Here is a 22565-nt window from a genome sequence, read left to right on the forward strand (position 1 = left end):
ATTAAAAGTTTGGGACTGTATAACAGAAACAATTCTCGCCGGTTGCTATTGAGCTTTGTTGAAGATTCTATCGTTCCTGGCCCTCCATATACTCCATAGTGTGCCGAACAGTATCGTGATTAACCTTTTTCTTTTTTTTGGGCAATTTCCCCATTTGGAGGCAAACTCAATCATGTTGTTTACCGACTGGAATTCTGTCACCTGGATATTACACCAATTGCAGATCGACTGATAAATAACCTTTACCAGAGGACATGCTACCAGGAGATGATCTCCTGTCTCTTCAGCCTCGCGACATGCACCACATAAGGACGATTCCAATAAAATGCCCCTTTTTTGGAGGCCATCAGATGAGGCTATTTTGTTCTGTTTAGCACGCCAAACAAATCAAGAACTTTCAGTGGAATCATTTTCAGCCATGGGAAACTTCCGTCACAAACAGGGAAATCTGCCCTTTCAATCCTGTCACGTAGTAGAGCCACACAGAAATCTGCATTCACAACGAATGGAGATATCCATCCCTGTCCTGGTATACCCGGTTTCATTACTCATCAAATGGGATGTTTATTCTATCTAGGGAGGCCTTGCATTTAACAATGTTTCTCCAGACCCCAATCCAGCGACTCCTAAGGCAAGAGCCTTGTTCCTCTCCATTGAAGCAATGAAGCCTCTTGACAATCTTTACCCACAATGCATTTGGTTCATTATTTAATCGCCATAACCATTTGGTAAGCAGTGCAAGGTTTAACGATCTTATTGATCCCAAACCAAGACCACCCACTGTTTTTGGAGCGATGATTTTCCCCCACGCAACCCAGTTAATATTCCTGTTACAATTTGGGCCGTCCCAGATGAATTGTCTTCGGATCTTCTCGAGCGAGTTAATAACTCCAATAGGGGCATTAAAAATGGTCAAAAAGTATGTGGGAATGCTACCAAGGACTGCCTTTGCGAGGGTGACTCTACCACCAAAGCTGAGAGTTTTCGGCTTCCAACTTGATAACTTGCATTTAAGTTTATCAATGACCGGCTGCCATGTGGCAATCCGGTTCATATTTGCTCCAATCGGGACCCCCAGGTAGGAGAAGGGGAGGGATGCGGGTTCACATCTTAGTCGACATGCCCAATTGTTCACTTCATGCAATGGTGCGCCGATACCAAACACTTTGGATTTAGTGAAATTGACCTTTAAGCCAGATGATACATAGAAACACCGAAGGATCCTCCCCAAGTTGTCTATATTCCTTTTTGACCACTCACCCAGGAACAAGGCATCATCAGTGTATAACAGGTGGGACACACAGATATTGGAATTCGGAACGAGAATACCATCAAATACTCCCTTTTTTATAAACCTGGTTTTTTTATTTAATTATTAAATTTTATGGATAATGTAGTCGAACGGGGAGAAGGCGGCAAATTGGCTAACTATTTTCTATCTAAACGAGTAAATTATTAATTCAACTTTTTATTATTGTTTATACCGATACAAGTTATGTCCAATATACTTTAATATAATTCTAGGCAATACCTAATAAAGGTTGAGCTTTTAGTTCTCATCAATATTATTTTGATATATAAAATTACTTTTTTCATAAATTTTCAATATATAATACTTGATGTAAAATGCGAATGCAACATATATAAACATTTTTTTATCTATATTTTGAACAAATAAATATGTTGCAATGTGACATTCAACTGTATATGTTTTCGATATAAAAAGTCTAAATACATAGTTTTTATATAATTGCAAAAAAAACTTTTTATGTTATTTCCATAAAATGATACAAAATTAAACATGAGCTTAACTAAGTTTGAAAAAAATGGGTAAGCCATACTTTTGAAAGACACAAGCCGAATCCGACTTACGTCCATCACATTTGGTAAATCGTGGTAATTTTCCGTGTAATTTTTAACCTTAAACAATATGAATGAAACTTTCATCCATTTATCGAGAAAATCATTTGAGATATAAATGCTTTTTGAACTGTTTGGTCTTTTGGTAAAATACATGCAAATGTGAGGGTTTGATCTAGAAAGATTTTCTTTATAGTATATTACTAGAAATTTACTTGCAAACCGGCCCGATGAATGAGCTATAAAGATAAAAGTTGGAAAATATGAGGATTTCTTTAAGATCACGTTTAAACCGGAAAAAAAACATTTGGTCTTTTATGTAATAAACTCTTATTAGCTAATACTTTTATTTAGTTTTGAGATGATAAGTGATTTACTTGGAAAAGAGGAGGAAATAAGGATGGGAATTGGTGGTTTCTTGAGAAAAATATTTAGGGGTTTTATGAAAATAACAACGACAACGACCTATAAACCCATTTAAAATGAGGTAAGGGGAGCTAAATGTCAACAATCATGTCTTCATCAGTTGGTAGAGTGATAACATCAAACATAATACCTACCTCCGTCATATGATACACAAATCTTGTACAGGGGAAACCATGATCCCATCATGGATCAAGCGACTGCAACTTTTATGTGACCTTTGTAAAATATGGGATGCTAACCTAAAATGCATATGACGAGGTGAGTAGGTAGAAAACAGAACCCAAAAAATGCTATGAACATACACATGCAAGGGAATGAAAGAAAGAAAGAAAAATATGTAAAGACAACACAAGCAAATACATTTAAAGGACCTAGGCTACTATGCTAAGTTTCCATATCCTCTTATTTATATAAGGTCATGTCCTTATTTTAATTAGGCATGTTTATACCACCACAATCGTCATTCTCTGAATATGTTGGTGTCAATGCCATATCCTCCTTAATAAATGAAGGTTTTTTTGCCACGTGTCAATCTCTTATGAGTTTTGACACTTGTCATTTTGTGGTATTTTTGAAATAAATATTATCCACTTGTCAATTTTTGGTTTGTTTCAATTTTTAAAATTAAAGTCATATACTATACATGTAAAGTATTAAATATCATATATATGATATGATATTAAATTGCAATAAATACGTTTATTCATTTCTTATTTTAAAATTGTACATTAAAAATATTTTCTATTTACACTTTAATTTAATGTTTAAATTTTTTTTAAATCAACCCGTGTAATACACGGGCCTCACACCTAGTTATATATATACACTAGATTTTATATTTCAGATTTATTTTCTGTTTAAACTTATTGTTTTTATTAAAAAAAAAACCTAACTTTTATTGGAAACATCTACATATTTTATATTTTTTTGACTCATAATTCTCATGATTATGTTTTATGTTTATTGAGGTTCGATTGTATATATGCTTGCTAATTTAATAATAAAAATATATATGTACATTAACTTGGATGCATTCTTATCACAAATGGTTCCAACATTTCTAATTTGGAGCACTACTAGAAAAATGCATTCTTATCACAAAAGGTTCCAACATTTCTAATTTGGAGCACTACTAGAAAAATGCATTTGTATCACAAAAGGTTCCAACATTTCTAATTTGGAGCACTACTAGAAAAATAAGGGATTTCCTACGAATATTTCCGAGGAAAAAGAATTTTTCGGTATTACCTACGAATTACCGAGGAAAATCTTAGGAATAACAATAAACACGCTTTCCTCGGAAATCTCTCGGAAGTTCCTACGCTTTCCCTAAGAGTATTGGGTGTGGGCAACAAGGTGCAACATCAAGTTGTGCCACCTCACATGCCACATAAGCACATGGTGTTATAACACCAAGTGAGGAAAAGAGTAACAAGATACAACAAGATGTAACACCAACATTTTGAAAATAAATATTTTTATTTTTGTATTTTTTTTTACTATTTCGTTTTTTTTACCTTTTTTTTTGTTTTCGTTTTTTTTTTCTTTTTGCGTTTTTTTAATAACTAATATATTTTTTTTATAAAACATATAATTTTAAAAACAAAAAAAAGACATAATATTTAAAATCTAAAATCCGATTACAATTAAAAAAACATAATTTTAAAACTAAATTAATAACTAAAATAACATTGAAATGACTACTAAATACCACACACAAATCCTAATCAACCCAAATATTTTTTCCTAATTTGTTCCTTCATTGCTTGTAGCACCGCTAGATCAGCAGGTGCTAAACCCTCATCGCTTGTCCGAAGAATTGACAACTGTTGTGTCATTAGTTCCCTCTCTTTTTGCTCCTGCTTTTTCCGTGCCTGCCTTTCCAAAAATTCCAAATGATGACGTTTCAACTCATTTTTTTCTTTTATTAACAAATTATGTTCGTCGAATTTCGCTCTCATTTCCGCCGCATCTTTTGCTCTTGTCTCCACCTCCTCCGCATGTCCTGCAGCGCGCCTCGCTTTGTCGCGTCCGGGCGGTCGTCGTGGTGGGGATATCTCTTGGATATCATCCGGGATCTCATCGTCATCGGCGTTTAGGTCGATGTTAGTCCGTGCGTCTGACACGCCGACCGAACTAGAATTGCAAGACCTTTTGGATTGAACCTCCGACGATGTAGGCGTTTTATTCCACTTTGGATCCGCTCGCAACAATTCCCATGATTTTTCAAAGTCGAAAACATGACCCATTTCGATCCGATATTGTTCCTTAGCAGCTTTGAACAAATCAAAGTCGTTGGTTCCACTTTGTTGTTGTGCCGCAATCCGGTTGTAAATACCGTTGAATTTGCTGCACCGCTTAGTTATCATACCCCATTTGCTGCTCAACATGTCGTTGTTGCGATACGGATTTTTCTTTAAAATAGCGTGAAACTTGTCGAGCACCGCCCCCCAATAAGCTCCTTTTTTCATTCCATTTCCACGAAGTTCGTCCTTTGAAGTAGCACACCAAGCCGCCGTCAAAGCGTATTCCTCCTCCGGTGTCCACCATTGTGGAACGTCTGCATTTTCAGATTCCACCGCTATTGATTTCCCTTTTGATTTTCCTTTCCCTTTCCCTTTCCTACTACTTCCTGCTTCCACTTGAACTGTTGATTGTGTTGTAGGTGACGGTTGATTGGTTGTTTGTTGCATCGAACCAAAAGTAGAGAAAAGATTTTGTTGTAAATTTGGGTTTTGACCAAATTGATTTTGTTGAACGTAAGGTGAGTTGGGAAATTGCAGTGGCGGTGAAGCGGTATTGAAAGCGGCACCTTGGTATGATATTTGTGGTGAACCTTGAGACGGCAAAAGGTTAAAATAATTTTCATACCCCGCAAATCCGAGAGGCGAGGTTGTGTTTGGGTTGATGATGGAGGGGGTGTTTGGGTTTTGCTCCATTTTTTGAATTAAAGATATAGATATAGAGAGAATGAGAGAAAATGTGTATAAAAATATAGAGAGAATGAGAGAAAGGTATATAAAAATTGAAATAAAGTGTATGTATATATATAAATGGTAAAAAGGTAATTTTTTTTTAAATGGACCGTTATTAAACGGTAAAAAATGTGCAACATATTTTTTTTACAACTCGTTTCCAAAGCAACGAGTTCCGGGCGACGAGAAGCAACGGCTAGGGGGGGCGGTGTTCACCGCGTTATGACGGCGTCGCGGAATGCCACGTGGGTCTCGTCGCTTCTCGTCGAGGTCCATACCGACTCGTCTAAGATATTTATAAATACCAAACTTTCCTCAGTATTTCCTTAGTAATATTTTTTTTTAATAATTTTTTTCTTGTAACAAAAAAATCGTAGCGAGTTTATGTAGAGAATATACTAATTTGAAAACTGAAAGTTCTATGTTTTAGCTCAAAGTTCTTACATGTAGTTGAAAATGAACAAAAAATACAATGATAAAGGATATTGTTAACTATGATAATATTGATACGACCACTAGTGAGAAAAAAAAAGAGTCTAAAAGAAATCTGTGATATAATTATAGTCGGATCACAGAAGGTTCAAATTGGATTTTCAAATATAATTTGAAGTTCAAAAATCCTCTTTCTGTTTGTTTTATTCAACATCAACAAGCTCTGAGCATCTTGTAATAAATTTTAATATGTATTTTGCCAATAAAATTAGACACAACAACATTTTTTTCTAACTTCAAAAACAATTTAATGGTTCTTCAAATCTTAATTTTAAAGACCACCATAAAAGAGCAGTTAGCAGAAACAACAATTCAAAAATTATGAGCCAAAAATTGTAAGGAAAATTAACATTAAACCTACTAAAAAGTTAAGAACGAAAATAATGGAAAATGTGATAGATTCTAAAAATAAAAAGGTTTATAAAAAGTCCGAATATATATGATTTTTTTTTATATATATAATGTTAACAGTTAAATATATTTATTTCTATTTTCCACAGCATCGTTAAATCGTAAAGAAAAACGAATTTAAATTCACATCAGGCTAATGATTATTTTAATAACCTTGGATCGAGTGCAACTTTGTCATACCGTATTCTCAAATGTGGTTAAAAGAAAATCAGTCTCAAAATACAAAATAAATACCCCTTTAATTTAATTTAAGTAGCCTACTATCGGCTGACCTAAGTTTTGAATTCAAATACGTTGTAAGAAAAAAAAAAAAGGAAAAAGCATGGATATTCCAAAGTAACAAGGGACATGTAATTATTGAAAAAGCACCAAAAATTCTAAAGAAAAAGAAAGGTCATGAAAATTTACCATAAAACAAGGGTAGGGTTGTTTACTTGTTTCCCAATTCTTTGACATGTTGATATATACATTTTTATCATTTATCCACCACTTATATCACAGACTTAATTGTATATATTGTTGCATCTTCATCAATCGTTTTATTATTTTTCTAGAAGAGTACAGTTATAAGTTATGAAAATTTATATTAAATTTAAAATTTTAGCATATACTAATAAGTAATAATTAAGCTTAATGACAGATGGCTATAACTAAATGATCATGGGCGGCTCAACCATTTTGGGGGCTCAAAGCGAGCCAAAAATTTGGGGCTCTTTGGCCTTTGCTATACTCGGAAGATGAATATGTCGCAAAAATCAAAATTGGTAGAAGAATGCAATGTCTTTTTAATTTCATGAATGCAACGATCATTGATTTATTCTTCCGCTTCATTTATTTTATGGTTATCAGATTAGATTTTTCAATGGACTAAACTTTTGGACATTGAAAAATATGAGACCCCTTATAATTGGGGGCCCTAAACCCTTGCTTAAAAAAACTCAACATAGAGCCGACCCTAACTAAATCCATTTATGGGGATGAGCGGGGTGGGGTGAGATGGAGTGGGAGGGTGAAAATGCTTGCATGCATCTAGGATATGACTATTTATGGGGGTTCAAACTATTATAAGTGTGTTCAAAATATACTCTTATATCCTTGTGAGTATTCAAATGTTGTGTCCATATTATATAAAAATTAATAATAAATCTAATTTTTTAAGATTTTTCTGGTTTTAAGTAAAATAGGTGCCAAAAATCCTCAAAGTGTGGTCAATATATATAAATTTTCAATTTTGTTTCCTCTAAAATAAGAGTATATACACCACTGTACCATGTTGATACCGTTATGTTATATGCTATTTGACTTTTATTTTTAGGGTTAATATTATAAAAGCCCTAAATTTTTAACGCGTAATTGGAAAAAGTTATGATTTTTTTTTTATTATTGTTGTGGCCACAACTTTCTGGCAGAATTATCATTTTAGCCCACTTAACGAGTTTCATGGTTAAGTTGGTTAATTTTTTTGCAAAATTAGTCCTAAAAAGTTCAAATTTAGTCCCTGAGGTTTGAAAACAATTACACCACATGGTTTTTTAACTTTATTTTCCGTTTTTTGTATACTTTATTTATTTTCGGTTTTTTTTTTATAAATATATGTACATTTTTTAGTTTCTTTTTTTATATATATATTTTACTTATTTTCATTTTTTAACTTTATTTTTCAACAATTTTTTTAAACCTTTGTACCTTTTGTTTTCTATTTTTAGTGTATATATATAGTATATTAGAGTTTTTTTAGATTTTTTCATATTTCTTTTCGTATTATATTTTATTTTTATCATCTTTTTATTTTTTTTATTTTTTTTAATTTGTTTTCCAATTATTTGTTTTTTTTGTTTTTTTGTATTTTTATCTTTTTATTGACATTTTTCAAAAAATATAAAATGTATTAATATATTAGAGTATATTACAATTTTGATAATTTATAGTTTTTGTAATTATTTTTTATTTTTATTCAAGTAAATAAAGTAGTTATGTTTATATTTGTAATTTCGGTCCAACTTATTTTCTTATTTTTTTTTCTTTAGTGCTATTATATTTATGTTACGAAAAAATAAAAATTAAAAAAAAAATAGTTTGTTTACTAAGAATTAGTGTTTCAATGTGTTATATAACTTGCAAATTAAATCATATTTCTATATGTGATATCAATATATTAAATTCAAGATAATATTTTTTAATTTGATAATAGACTAAAAAAAAAATAATAGTCGATCTTTATAAAAAAACTTGTTATAGTAATTTATATTGAATTCAAGTTCGTTTACTTGAATCAAAGTAAATAAAAACATTAGAAAAACCATAAATAACTAAAATAGGAAAAAAAAAATAGAAAACAAAAATTGTAATATGAAAAAACCTTAGAAATATTAGAAAAACCATAAATAACAAAAAATAGAAAAAAAATAAAAAAAAATAAAAAGGTGAAAAAAATAAAATATAATACGAAAAGAAATATGAAAAAACCTAAAAAAACTCTAATATACTCTATATATACACTAAAAATAGAAAACAAAAGATAAAAAGGTTAAAAAAAAATTGTTGAAAAATAAAGTTAAAAATGAAAATAAATAAAGTATATATATAAAAAGAAAATAAAAAAATGTAAATATATTTATAAAAAAACCGAAAATAAATAAAGTGTACAAAAAACGAAAAATAAAGTTAAAAAACTATGTGGTGTAATTTTTTTCAAACCTTAGGGACTAAATTTGAACTTTTTAGGACTAATTTTGCAAAAAAATTAACAAACTTAACCATGAAACTCGTTAAGTGGGCTAAAGTGATAATTCTGCAAGAAAGTTGTTGCCACAATAATAATAAAAAAAATATCAAGATTTTTTCCAATTACACGTTAAAAATTTAAGCCTTTTATAATATTAACCCTTATTTTTAATAATCGTATACACACGTCGTGCCATATTGCATGTAGTAATGTTAGGCGTTGTCTAACATGCATGCACTGACATAGCAATTTGTGTAAGTTGTATCAAATTACAAGTGTGTTCATTAAACAAGAAAAAATCAAATTTATATACTAAACAATTTTTAGGGTTATTTTGATCATGATGTAGGTTTTCATGCGTACAAACGAGAGATCAAAAGTGAATTTACGTCTCACTTTATTCCATATTTTGGGAGAATGTTTTTCATATTAGTTATAAAAATATAATTAAAGTGGCGTTAATTAAATATATTTTTATAATTACAGTAGTATTAATTTCAAAAACATTGATTGTTTCACTAGTAAGACGTATGCATACTCCCAAATGTTTCAAGTTCGTGTCTTCTTTAGACCATTTTCTTTTTATAAGACGTTCACGTGATGTATCACGTCAACAAAAATTGCCCTATCAACATGAACCGAAAAAAAAAAGCAAAACGAATGAAATTAACAAGTTACAAAGAAATATATGAGATAAAATTGAAAATAAATATACTTAAGAGTAAACCGTATAAGGTTTTTGAAACTTAAAGGTTTTATCGTGAGTTTCATTAAAAAACAATAAAACTTATTATATATAGAAGTTAAAAATAGTAAAACTAAAAATTTAAGTAAAAATTACAAGTAAAACTGAAAAAAAAAATTGTTAAAAAGTTACAAACATACTTTTATACTTTTATGACATTATCTTTTTTTATTGAAAACAAATCATTTATTTCACAAAGTTCATCTTCTACATAATGGCATCATTATTTGAGAAATCATCTACTAAAGCAATTGTGCAAGAAACAAAATGCATTTTGTGAAATAAATAATCTTTTCGTAATATCTATTCAAACTGTGACATTTAGTAAAGAAGCATATAGATTAGTTTAATTAATTTTTTATCTAACCCAAAAACTTAATAAATATTAAAGTTAACAAACATATACATATACAAGAAAAAAAAAACCATCACAATAAATATAATTTATCTGGTTTTGCTTTTGGGCTTACAGAACAATGAACCCGACCCGAACAAGTTCATATTATAAGCTGGTGGAATGTTCAATATAGGATTGACTTTATTCACATCACCGGAGTTCTTCTTCGTTGCCGACCTCCGACAAGAATTATCTCCCTGACAACTATGATGTATCCGTACCATTGCCGGCTCTTTGCCTGAATTCAACTTCCCTATACCCACCGGAGCATCATTTTCCCTCGGATTCAATGCAGAATCAGTTGAATTACTCTGTAACAGTCGTTTTAACGATAAAGAACGGAATAACCTTTTTGGACCTCTACCATTCTCAGAGTTCAAACTTGTGCTTCGTGCAAACTTCCAAAACGATGTCGATGAAGATTTCTCTTGTTTGTGTTGTTCGTCGTCATTGTCAGATAGAAGCTCTTTCAGACGTTTTCTATGTACGTGCATGGCTTTATTTTCTGGTAGTGGTGTTTTGGGTTTGGGAAGAAGGTTTTCGGGTTTTTTGATTTGTGTAGGGAGGAGTACTCCGTCGTAGAATAGCTCGTCTGCGGAGGTGATTTGTTGCAGAAGGTTCAAGGTGATGCAAAATTCGAAGGTGTTAGTGACGGCGGTAGCTGCTGTGGTGGTGGTGGTGGAGGCGGCGATGGTGTCGGATGATTGGTTGTTGAGATCATAGGAGAAAGAGATTCTTGGACTTATAAAAGGTTCAGAAACATCAACTGCCATGGCTGATGGGAAGTTGTTTGGATAAGGGGAAATAGGAGAATTTATAGGCTAAAAGGCAAAAAAACCATGATTTCTTTGTGTGAATTTGAAGTCAAAATGATTGGGGTAAATTTCTTTACCAAGCCACGAATAATTATGTCGACAACAATACTGCAATACGTACTTCTATCCTTAATAATTATTCGATATTTAATATCAAAAATGTTTTTGTGTGAATGTCATGTGCTAATTTGGTCAAAAATGTCATATGTCATATCTAGAGGATGTTTAAATGTGTAGTTTGTGGAAATGATTGTGTGATATTGAATTGTAATAAAAATGAAATATAAAATATAAAATATAATATTATATAAACATATAACATGTTTAACTTTAATTCTTTGCTTTTGTGAAGAAAGGGATGACATGCACAATTTATTGGATACCTTACTTTGAATTTTAGAAAAAGAAAATGAATTACTTCGAGGGGACAAACTTGAGGTGAAAGGGTCTAAAAGGCAAAGTTGAGGGTGACATTGTTGCTCACTTTCAATTAGCTTGCATAAAATTTCAAACACTAGGTCTCCTTTTTCATATTCTTAAAAAAATTGATGGTTGGAACCGTAGATGATAAAACAATAAAAAAAAAATGATGGGTGGAACTAGAGATGAAAAAACAGTATAAAACTAAAATTGATATTGACCGACTCTAACATTAGTCCAAAAAAAATTAGAACAATTAGGATAGGTTTAACCTTTTAAGTTATGTATATTTTTAATTGATATTTTATACATGGCTTGAAGTTATGTAACTTTTATATCAGATATATTAGGTGTGAGACTTGTATATTATACAAATTATTTTTTTAAAAGATTTAATATAAAAAATTATAAGCATACATATTTTTTACAATATCAGAAATATTGAAATTTGTATTACGATCTTGTGAAATTTTTCCTTCAATATTATATAACTAGGTGTAAAACTCATGTATAATATGAGTTCATTTAAAAAAAAATTATGAAACTTCTAAACATTTGAAAAAATTTGAATTTGAAAAAAAAAAATTAGAAAAATTTTGAATTATTAAAATTAAAGTGTTTTTTTGTCTTTTAAATTAAAAAAAACAATTTAGATAAATAAACAAAGGGAACTAATTATGTTTTAATTTAAATATGTTGAAATTAGAAGGAACGTCAATTATTGAAATTGATATATATTTATTATCAAATTTATTGAAATTATTACATTTAAATATTACAAATATTATGTGAAATTTAATAAAATAGAAAAAACCACTAAATGCCATGTGGAAAAAATTTAATTGAAAATAACTACGAAATGACATGTGGTCAAATTAATAAGAATGTGACATGTGACAAAAAGATTTTCATTTATTAGAGTAGATTTTGGAATTATTAATAGAGTTTAGTTGTGAAATTAACTAAGATATTCATATTATCAGAGAATTAAAAATAAAGGAAATTAAGGTCTGCATAGCAATTATTTTGAGAGTTTAATATAATTAAATACCTTACATATATAAACTATGTATTTAATTCTAGAAATTTTAATTTAAGAAAAGCAAAAAAATGCAAAAAAATGACATATAGAAAATAAGAAATCTATAATATCTTAGAAAATTACATGTGGTAAATGCATAGAAAATACCACATGTATCAGAAATCATTTTCATTAATTAGGTTAAATGTTGATTTGTACATATAACAAATAGGAAATAGTATGAAAACAATACATATTATAACTTTAAGTAACATACAAAAGCTAAAACAACGATAATAACATTCGTACTAAGAAAACCTATTAAATACTTATAAATCGTACAAATGGAATATATAAATATCAACAAACATGTAATATATTAGAACCTACATTATATAATGATATACATTTTTGTGATATTTCTCTAGAAGTTTACATTCATCACTACACATTTGACTAAGAAAAACTACATATTATGAACATGCAAGCTTAATCATTTTTTTTTTATGTTTTTAACTATTTTTTATAATAACTTTTATGTTTCAACACTTTCAGAAGTAGAAACAAAATCGTAACATCCCAAAAACCATGATAAATTTTTTATTCCTAAAAGACATTTTTCATAAAACCATAAGACTATCAAACATTGTTTTCAAACCAAACCCATAGAAATCAGTGTATCAAATAATCTCTCAACACAAAATCAACAGGAGAATGTGTATGATCACGTCTTCGCCTTGCTCCAATCATCTAAAGTACCTGAAAACTTTGAAATCAACAACTATAATCCAAAAATTAGTGAGTTCCCCTAAAATACTCCACATAAAAATACATATACAATGCATGCACACCTGGCTCACAACATAAAATTGGATTGCCCCTGGGCCCACAATAATCAGAATGGATTGCCCTTAGGCCCATAGTCCTCAAACTAGATTGCCCCTGTGCTCATAGCACACGACTGGATGTAGGCCCCAGGTTAGTGGGCCTAAGACACAAATCCATATCGCTTCAACCCAAACCGTACTATGTCGACGTATGCAAACAATAATCAATAACCAACAAATACATGTAATCATATAGATCTATCAATTTAACATATCACTATAGCATACCAACATCGTACACACAAGGACACATAATGCAATACAAACTATAGTGAGAAAACTCACCTTGTAGCCTAGAAGATAACAAAAATAATCACAGATCCAATAACTGACACTATAGGCTACCTATATAACAAACAGGGACCAAAACTCAGACTAGAACCCAAAACACTTAATTTGTCCTAAAGTAAAACTTAGTCAAAATGTCAACTGTAACATCCCGATTTTCAAGTATTTATTTTTTAACCCCCTTAGTATGATAATTTTTTACATTTTGGCCCTTTGTGGCGTTTTGGTGATTTTGGCTAAGGACTTAGTATATGGGGCGTACGTTATGTACGTTAGGCATACTTGGGCGGAGCTTAGTACGCTGGACATACTCCTCGTATGCAGGGCGTACGTGGTGGATCCTCAAACCCTAATTTCTAGGGTTTGGTCCATATATATACAACATTAACTCCTCATGCTCATTCACTCTTCAGCCTCCATCTGGAAAATCATTCCTTAGCCAACCCTAATCCTTTCTAGTGCGTTTTTGAGCTTTGGTGTATATTTTGGTTTCCTTAAAGGACCAAGTTGGAGGAGAAGATCATCCTTGAAGATTGGAACACTTTGGATCCAGGATTCCATCATCTTTTGACACCCTTTGGAGGTATAAAGTTCTGAACTTGATGTTGATTTCATTTAGATCTTGTTAGCCTTATATTTGTGTTCATTTTATTCCCATGAGCTTGGTATTATGAGTATGCGGTACTCTACTCCTTTTGAGTTGTCCTTTTAGACGTTTGGGAGTGTCTTGAAGCATAAAAATGTGATCTTGAAGGTGATATTTAGCCCATGCATGTGTTAGAGGGTCTTAGTGGGTTAAGAACATAGGGTTTTGGACATTACACACTTATTAGTCATGCAAGACCATAAAGTTGGAAACTTTATGGTTAGGGACGTTAGTTTAAGGTTGGATCTGGAACTTGAGCAAAATGGATTAAGGAATAAGCTCTTAATGGATGAATGGAGTACATGCAGCGTATGCTGGGCGTATCCTAGGTACGTCGGGTGTACTGAGTCAACCAGCCCATAATTTATGTCAACACTCATGTACGGGGTGTACGAGCTAGATAAAGTGGGCATACTCAGCAACGTTTAACAAGTTTGACTTTGAATTTTCCGACTTTGACCAGGGTTGACCAAGCTTGACTTTAGGGTATATTGGGTATTTTGAGCCATAGTTAAGCGTTGGTCTCCATCCGTTGAATAGGTAACCTGTAGAGGGGCGTACATAACCAACCTTGGACTTTGACTTTTGTTGACTCTATTGACCGTTGACTTTTTGACCAAGTTTGAGTTTAGGTAAAACTTGAGGGTTTTGATTGGTGATTAAGATTTTATTGATTTTGATGTTAGTAGATCCACGGGAGCAAGTGTGACATCCCCAAAATCACGGCCAGAAAAGACCGTTTTAATTTATGCTTTTAAAATAATTTTAGAGTAAATCCATTAATTTAAAAGAGTTGCGGAATTGTTCCCAAAACAAAATATGATAAAATAAAGATTATCAAAGCATTTCATCAAGAGATGCATTTTCATTATATAACAATATTCAGGATGCCATGTTCCGATAAACAGACCAAAAGCATAAACAACAAAAGATAGACCATACAACAGTTACATATAACAACTGGTCTAATATCAAAAGATCTTGATAAGTCATCCAACTTATGCTATCGCGCCACTACATGTAATACAACAAAACTGAGTGGGTCAGGCTTGGTAGCCTGGTGAGTGTATAGGGATTTCAACCCACAATAAATAATTATGTTTAATTTCACCAACCAACAATAACCCGATTACCCATTCCCGTTATCCTCACTTTACGTCCCTAAAACAACATCTATCTCAAGGGACCTAATCTAGGAATTTCATCGGGATGGACTTTACTACGAGGGGTTTCCTCAGCAATAAAAGTCCTAAGGAAACCATGAGGGGGATAGAGTACACCGGTGAACACATCGTTCACAACACCTACAGGTTATGAGCCTGCTAGCATTCCATAGGCCTCTCATCTGTTTATCACACATCAACTATCTACCAACGTTCTACCCAACATATTAGTAGATAAAAATATATATTTTTATACACAGTTTAAAACCTGTATAGCATTCTCATTCAATACATATTCCAAACAATAGATGAGACACATACACATAACACGTATTTCATAGAGAATAAATTATATCTATGAGATAGAAGAAAGTGAATATACATTCACACGTATAACAACAAAATATACACATAACAAGTATTTCATATAAAATACTTCATAATTATGCGTTAGAAGAAAATAACTACACACTCACTTGATCAGAAAATGATCGGACAACACTACGGCTTGTAGAAGTAGTATTCTTCGGTAGATCTAGAAGATCTTCACAAAAATTGGCTTCTCGCGGGCAGAGCCTCGGCTCGGGAATTGCCCTTCTCGGAATATTCGGGGCTTCGGGACTTGCTTCGGGGCTCGGGAATGATACCGAGGCTTTGGGATATTTCTTGCATGAAAAACGATGCAAAAACGAGAGAGAAAGAAGAGAAAAGGAGCAAAGAACTCGACAGCCTCGACTTCCTTTTATAGGGGCTGGAACCTTCGATTACGCTGGGTGTAATCCTAGGTATGTTGGGCGTACACGACGTCATTGCATACGTATGGCACTCGAGTATCTCTCCCAACGAGCTCATCTTAAACCTCTTCTTCATAACACCTTCAAACTCTTTGCACAGCTGCGGACATGCATACCTGAAGATGATGTCATCGACATAGATCTGCACCAGGATTTGATCCGCACTAACGTGCTTTATGAACAAGGTTTGGTCGATTGTGCCTCGTGAGTAGCCATGTTCGAGCAAATGCTTTGTGAGAGTCGCATACCAAGCTCTAGGAGCTTGATGCAACCCATACAGAGCCTTGTCTAACTTGTAGACATGGTTGGGAAGTTTCGAGTTAATGAATCCTGGGGGTTGATCAATATAGATTTCTTCCTTCACCTTGCCATACAGGAAAGCAATCTTGACGTCCATCTAATATACTATGAAGTTCATGTAGGAAGCATAAGCAAGGAAGATACGGATAGCCTCCAAGCGGGCTACCGGAGCATATAATTCAGTGTAATCAAGACCCTCAATCTGTCTGAACCCACGAACAACCAACCTAGCCTTATTTCGTACAATTATCCCCGAATCATCCTGATTATTACGAAAGACCCAACATGTGCCAATAGACTTCTTTCCCTTAAGTAACTCAACCATCGTCCAAGCCCTGAGCTTTTCAAATTGATTCAGCTCTTCATGCATAGCATTTACCCAGCTAGGCTCATCCAAAGCCATTTCTACATTCTTTGGCTCAATTTGAGAGATAAAGAAAGAATAGAGACATGTATTGACATCTCTACACTGACTTCTTGTTTTAACACCATCGCCCAGCTGGCCAATGACATTCTCAATCGGATGATCACGTTGAATTCGGGAGGGGATCTCCTGGCTGATATCATTGAGTGAAACGAGAAGATTATGAATGTTGATAGCTCCATCATTTGCTGAGGAATCCACTTCAGACGAATCAGTCTCATTAGTTGGATTTGCTACAAACTCATCAGTAATTTGTTCAGGAAAGAGTAGTTCCATAAGTGTTTGAGTTACAACGGAAGCATCTCTAGTCATGAACTCTCTTTTAACAGGAGTAAGAAGTGTAGCATCAGCATCTGGAGTAATTTGTTGACTTGAAGATTCTAGAGAAGCAATTTGAACAGATGACTCCACCGAAGGATTAATAGAAGAAACCATTGGCGGTCTGTAAACAACCTCTTCATCTTCATCTTCAATTACATTCTTCGAGCCAGAAGTAGAACCAGATAGGTCGTCAGATGACACACAAAAAGATTTGAATAATGATGTGTAGTCGAACAACCAATCACGACCCACTCTAGCATCCGTTTCATTCTCCTCCAACCAGCACACTTCAAAGGATTCCATAATTTGCTTTGCCTTCTTGTTGTAGACCCTATATGCAGTGCGAGCAGCATACCCCACGAAATAACAGTCATCAACTTTGGCATTAAATTTAGGGTTGGACTCCAGGTGAAGAAGGGTGCAAGGGCAACCAAATACGCAAAAGTGGCTGACTGATGGCTTGTGTCCATATAAAATTTCATACGGAGTCTTCATCTGAGCTTTGTTGATCAAGACACGAGCATGCAGTGTTGATCGCCTCAGCCTAAAAGAAGACAGGAAGCTTGGAATCACAGAGCATCGTCCTTGCAGCGTCTTGCAGCGTTCGATTTCTCCGCTCAGCAACACCATTTTTTTGGGGTGTGCGAACGGAACTATATTGACGCACAATTCCCTTTTCTGCGCAAAAGTGATCAAGAACTGCATTCTTGAATTCTGTTCCATTATCAGTTCGTAGCGCCTTCACTCGGTGGTTTGTTTGATTCTCAATCATCACAATAAACTTCTTGATCAGATCAGCAATCCCAGCTTTGTTGGATAAGAAGAAGACCCACGTACAACACGAGAAATCATCTATCATAACCAGACAATATGAATTTTTGTTGATGCTTAGGACATTGACCGGACCAAATAAGTCCATATGTAACAATTGGAGCACTTGACTAATTGAGTTAACCTGTTTTGGCAGATGTGGCTTTCGATGATGTTTACCCTAGGCACATGACACACATTTCTCAAAAGTTATAAAGTCTCTGACTGGAATACCACGAACCATTTCGTTTTTCGCAAGACGATTCAGGTTCTTTACACTGGCATGCCCGAGTCTTCGATGCCACAGCATAGCATTTTGTTCGGAGACCTTTGAAAAGAGGCAAGTGACTTGATCAGGGACGTTGCTATTCATGTAAATTATGTAGGCATTTCCATCCCGCTTTGATTTAACAAGAATCCATTCTTCTGGGATGACAATGCCACGATTTAAGATCAGACATTCCTTATCAGTGAAGTGGGTTGAATAACCTTTGTCGCATATTTGAGAAACACTCAACAAGCTATGTGATAGCTTCATTTTATTTACTTCTTTTTATAGTTTTTTTTAGCACATTCCATTCGCATTTTAGTTAATTTCCATGCATATTTTCATTTTTGTTATTTTTATGACCATTTCGGGTACTTTCTAGTTTCTTGAGCATTATTGCAGATTTTAAGGAAACTAGAGGAGCGGGAGTGTGCGGGATCTTTTGGAAGGCGATTGGACTTGAAGAGCAGTGGGGATTTCGTTCTTGATAGCTGTGGAGGTGATTCAGGGAGTAGGCTTGTCGATTGCTTGAAGGCGCAGAAGTGTTGAACTTTAAATTTGAAAGGGCGCGGGAGAATTCTTGAGTGTGCAAGATCGATATTTAGGAGTTTGCGGAAGTTTTGAGTGATGTGGAAAGACAAATTGGGCTTTAATTCAAAAAATATTGAATAAAAATGGGCTAGAAGCTGATTGGATTCGAACTGGGCCAATGGATTAGCTGTGGGGGCCCGAGACTTGAAGAAGCCCAAAAATTTCGTCGAACTCACGTGGCTCGCGTAAGATTGACCGCGGCCCGCGTGGATTCCTGACAAGGGCAATTTCGGGATTTTACTTAGAGCTCTATATTGGGAAGGTTAGTGTGCCTCTTCAGCCTAATCTTTTACATCCGATTTTGACACTTTCTCTCTGGAGTTTTGGAGCACTTTGAAGGCCAAGAACTCTCAAGAACTTCACAATTTCACCTCTTAATTCTTGCTAAATGTTTGGTACAATATTCTCTAATTTTGTTTCTTTGAGTTTAGCCATGCTTGGCTAAACTAATCTTGATTGACTTTGGTGAAATCCTTTGACTATTTGTTGAATGTTGAAGATTCCATGAACTTGTGTTTGAATCTTTATGAAAATGTTTTGTGTTTTAATATCTTATCACTACTTGTATGTTTTTATTCATGAGTTTAAATATGTTTGTGGTGATTAGTTGGCTAATTTCTTGATTAAGTAAAGGATCCTCAAATTAGCAAGGAACAAATGATTTATGTGTTGTTTTTGCTTCACACAATCATAAAAACATTTCCTCCAACATGGTGGTGAAAGCATTTGACCCCTCTTGGATTTGGTGACTTTTTGGTTCTTAATGCTAGTTGACTTTCACTAATTACATGCTTAATGAAAATTGTGACTTTGACTAAGGAAATTATTATGGGCTTCTCTAACCATTTTAACAACTAAGAAAAGTCTAGGTAATCTCAAGCTTCTTGGATTACTATAGCCAAATTAAGGATTTAAATCAAGTATTGCACCATTGGATTCTAATGATATGTTCATCAAAAAAGTCAAAGTGAGAAAACCCTAAGTCAACCATCATTCCCTTATTGATTTTATATCAAATTCTTATTTTTTTTTTGAATTTTCCATTTAAATCTTATTTTAATTCTAGTTTTATTTCAAGTATTTTAAAAGATCAACCCCCCCCCCCCCCCCAATTTTATTTTTAATTTATTGTTATTTTTCAAGTATTTTTACAAAGAGACTTTTCATAGAGTTATAAATTCAACCAATCTCCGTGGATTCGACCCCTTTACCACTATACACTATTTTAGTGTGTAATATTTAGGGTTATTATTTTTGTTGGCCTCGACAACCACCACTATGTTTTAACTCGGGAGCATAGTTAAAGTTCTCGAAACTTAGCACTCCATTAGACACGGTTCCTTTCCGAGTGATCTTACCATCTTCTCCACCCACAAAGGAAACAAACCCCCCATTAAAATTCTGAATGTTGTTCAACTGGGAGATGTATCCTTTCATATGCCAGGAACAGCCGCTGTCGACATACCACGGTCTGACGACATTCCACCGCAACTGTCCCTGCAAAATGAGCGGAATTATTGAGATTTGGGGACCCAGGTCATTACAACCCTGGGTTTACCCTTGAAAATCACATATTTATCTTTTGAGATTTTTGTTTTTGAATTTTCACTTAAAGCACTTTTAGAGGTTAATGATGATTGGTTGGAAACAGATTTGGGAACCCATTGAAATTCAGGTTTTTGAAAAGACACATGTGATTTTGAAATGTTTTTCTTTTCCTTTTGCTCTGAACACCTGGAGTTTTGACCATTACTGGTTGAACATCCAGATCCTCCTTTTAACGAAACCGATCTCGGCTTAGCTTTATTCGATTTCGTAAAATTATTTGTGATTTTATATTTAAAAACATGTCTGCTTGGTTTAAAAACTGCCCTTTTCGTGTTATTATTTGTCTTCCATTCATCATCTCGAGGACGAAATCTCGAGGACTTTCTAGTTAAAGACCTTCCACGAGATTCGTTCTCTCCTCTTGGGGACAAGAAATGCACAAACGCTCGATTTAAACAATTTCGAGCAATATGTCCTGTAGTACCACAATTAAAGCAGATTTGCTTATTATTATAAGACTTGGTACCACTCTTATCAGATTTCAGGCTTTTATTATCTTTTCTAACATTTCAACATTTGTAAGTGCAAGTATTAGATTGTGTGGCAAATGTAGAAGATGTAGATGCACTCGAATCACATTTTGCAAATTTTCCAAGAACAACATCGCAATTTTCAAAAACATTAATCTGAAACATCACATCATCACACACAAAATCATCGGTTTTGAGAATTTGACACACACTCATCACACATTTGAACACCAAACTTAGACACCAAATTATTTGACTCAAACTTCTCAGCCTCTTGCTCCCCCTGTATTACTGACATATCTGCACCTCAAGTAGAAATGTTAGTATCCAAAATCCTATCACTAGAACCTGTTGCTTTTTCAACGGTAGGTTTCCCATATACCATATAAGGTTCTCTGTCAATCTCTTCTTGAATCAGAGGAATAGCAGTGTAATTGTGATTAAATGGAGGAGGGACACACTCATATCCTATTCCTACTTGTCTTTGGTCCTTCCACTGCATTTGTTCCTTGATTATTTTTGCAACCCTTTCACTTGACACATCGTACTTTTTAAAATTAAAATTAGCATTTTCAAAACGAATTTTCAATGTGTCAAGTTCAGCGGTTACAGCAGCAAGTTTTCTTTTAATATGATCATAATTCTCACACTTGTTGTTGTAATCTTCTTGCAATTTCTTGAAGTCTTTTATTTTGTTCTCTAATTGAGTTTTCAGAGGTTTCTGATTTTTCCTAAGAGTATAGCCTTCATACTTAGGGTCCTCATTCTCTCTCTTAATTATCTCAATTTGGTCACATAAAAATTTAACAGTTTTAATACAAGATTGAGAGCAACCTATTTCACTGACCTCTGATTTAGCAGACTCTGGTGTGGACTGAACCAAAAATGCAAATTGAAGACTCATCATTTCCGCCTCAGGATCCGTTTCAGCTTCCTTTTTCGCACCATCATTGATCTGGGCAAAATGAACATTTTTCAGGTCCTGAAATTTTTAGGGCTTGAATTTGATCTTCCCAATCAAATGATTGAGCCACCATAGCAAGATTTGTTGTCTGATTGTTGATAGTAGATCCCCTATTGTTGTTTACTGGCACCAGAGTTCGTTCAATATTTTCTCTTCTATCTGGTTTTGGACATTCTCTAGCGAAATGTCCGGGTTCATGACAATTATAGCACCGCAACTCTCCCTTATTAAATCCCAATGTCTGTATCGAGTTTAGGATGTTGTATTCTCCACATCCTCCTCTCTAGCCCTTATCTGGTGGTAACATGGCCTCAAATCAATCTTCAAGAACCAAGATGCACCTTGCATCTGATCGAACAAATCATCAATCCTAGGAAGTGTCTCATGGAGTACCAGAACCATTTCATAAAACATAAACATGAGGAGCGGTACGATCATGCCTTCGCCTTGCCACTGTCTCATGGAGTACCTAAAACATTTAAACCACAACTGTAAGCCCGAAAGCTTAGTGAGATACCCCCAAAATACCAACCACATATACCATACACATAACATGCAATATCATTACAAAACACAGAACAACCATGCACTTTGAGTCTACAGTGTGATTGGTCCGCCCGCACCGGGCCTTCAATCCACCTGGTCCACTCTCTGAGTCTACAGTATGACTGGTCTGCCCGCACCGGGCCTTCAGTAGGCCTTGTCCACTCTCCGAGCCTCGACACGTCTGGTCCGCCCTCTTGG

General features: G+C 33.8%; 2 protein-coding genes across 2 annotated transcripts; both read right to left on the minus strand.

Annotated features, from left to right (window-relative positions):
* Nucleotides 1–10078: 10078 nt before the first annotated feature.
* On the minus strand, nt 10079–10804 carry LOC145098136 (uncharacterized). Its single transcript, XM_079035807.1, has one exon. The coding sequence runs from the start codon at nt 10802–10804 to the stop codon at nt 10079–10081; it is 726 nt and encodes a 241-aa protein (XP_078891933.1).
* A 5658-nt stretch (nt 10805–16462) lies between these two features.
* LOC145098137 (uncharacterized) lies at nt 16463–17833 on the minus strand. The gene is made up of 2 exons (XM_079035808.1): nt 16840–17833; nt 16463–16770 (listed from the first exon to the last, which is right to left on the minus strand). Exons 1-2 carry the CDS (start codon nt 17831–17833, stop codon nt 16463–16465), a joined length of 1302 nt encoding a protein of 433 aa, XP_078891934.1.
* Between the last annotated feature and the right edge of the window lie 4732 nt (nt 17834–22565).

This window comes from Lactuca serriola, chromosome 4, assembly GCF_051521515.1.
Source record: "Lactuca serriola cultivar US96UC23 chromosome 4, Lser_US96UC23_V15, whole genome shotgun sequence".
In the NCBI taxonomy this organism is placed as follows: domain Eukaryota; kingdom Viridiplantae; phylum Streptophyta; class Magnoliopsida; order Asterales; family Asteraceae; genus Lactuca; species Lactuca serriola.

What these genes read in the sequence shown, in the direction of transcription:
- LOC145098136 (XM_079035807.1), bottom strand. Translation starts at nt 10,804, where the DNA reads ATGGCAGTTGATGTTTCTGAACCTTTTATAAGTCCAAGAATCTCTTTC.
- LOC145098137 (XM_079035808.1), bottom strand. Translation starts at nt 17,833, where the DNA reads ATGGAACAGAATTCAAGAATGCAGTTCTTGATCACTTTTGCGCAGAAA. An exon ending in CGATGGTGTTAAAACAAGAA is followed by an intron (nt 16,771 to 16,839) that starts GTCAGTGTAGAG and finishes CAAAGAATGTAG; the next exon opens with AAATGGCTTTGGATGAGCCT.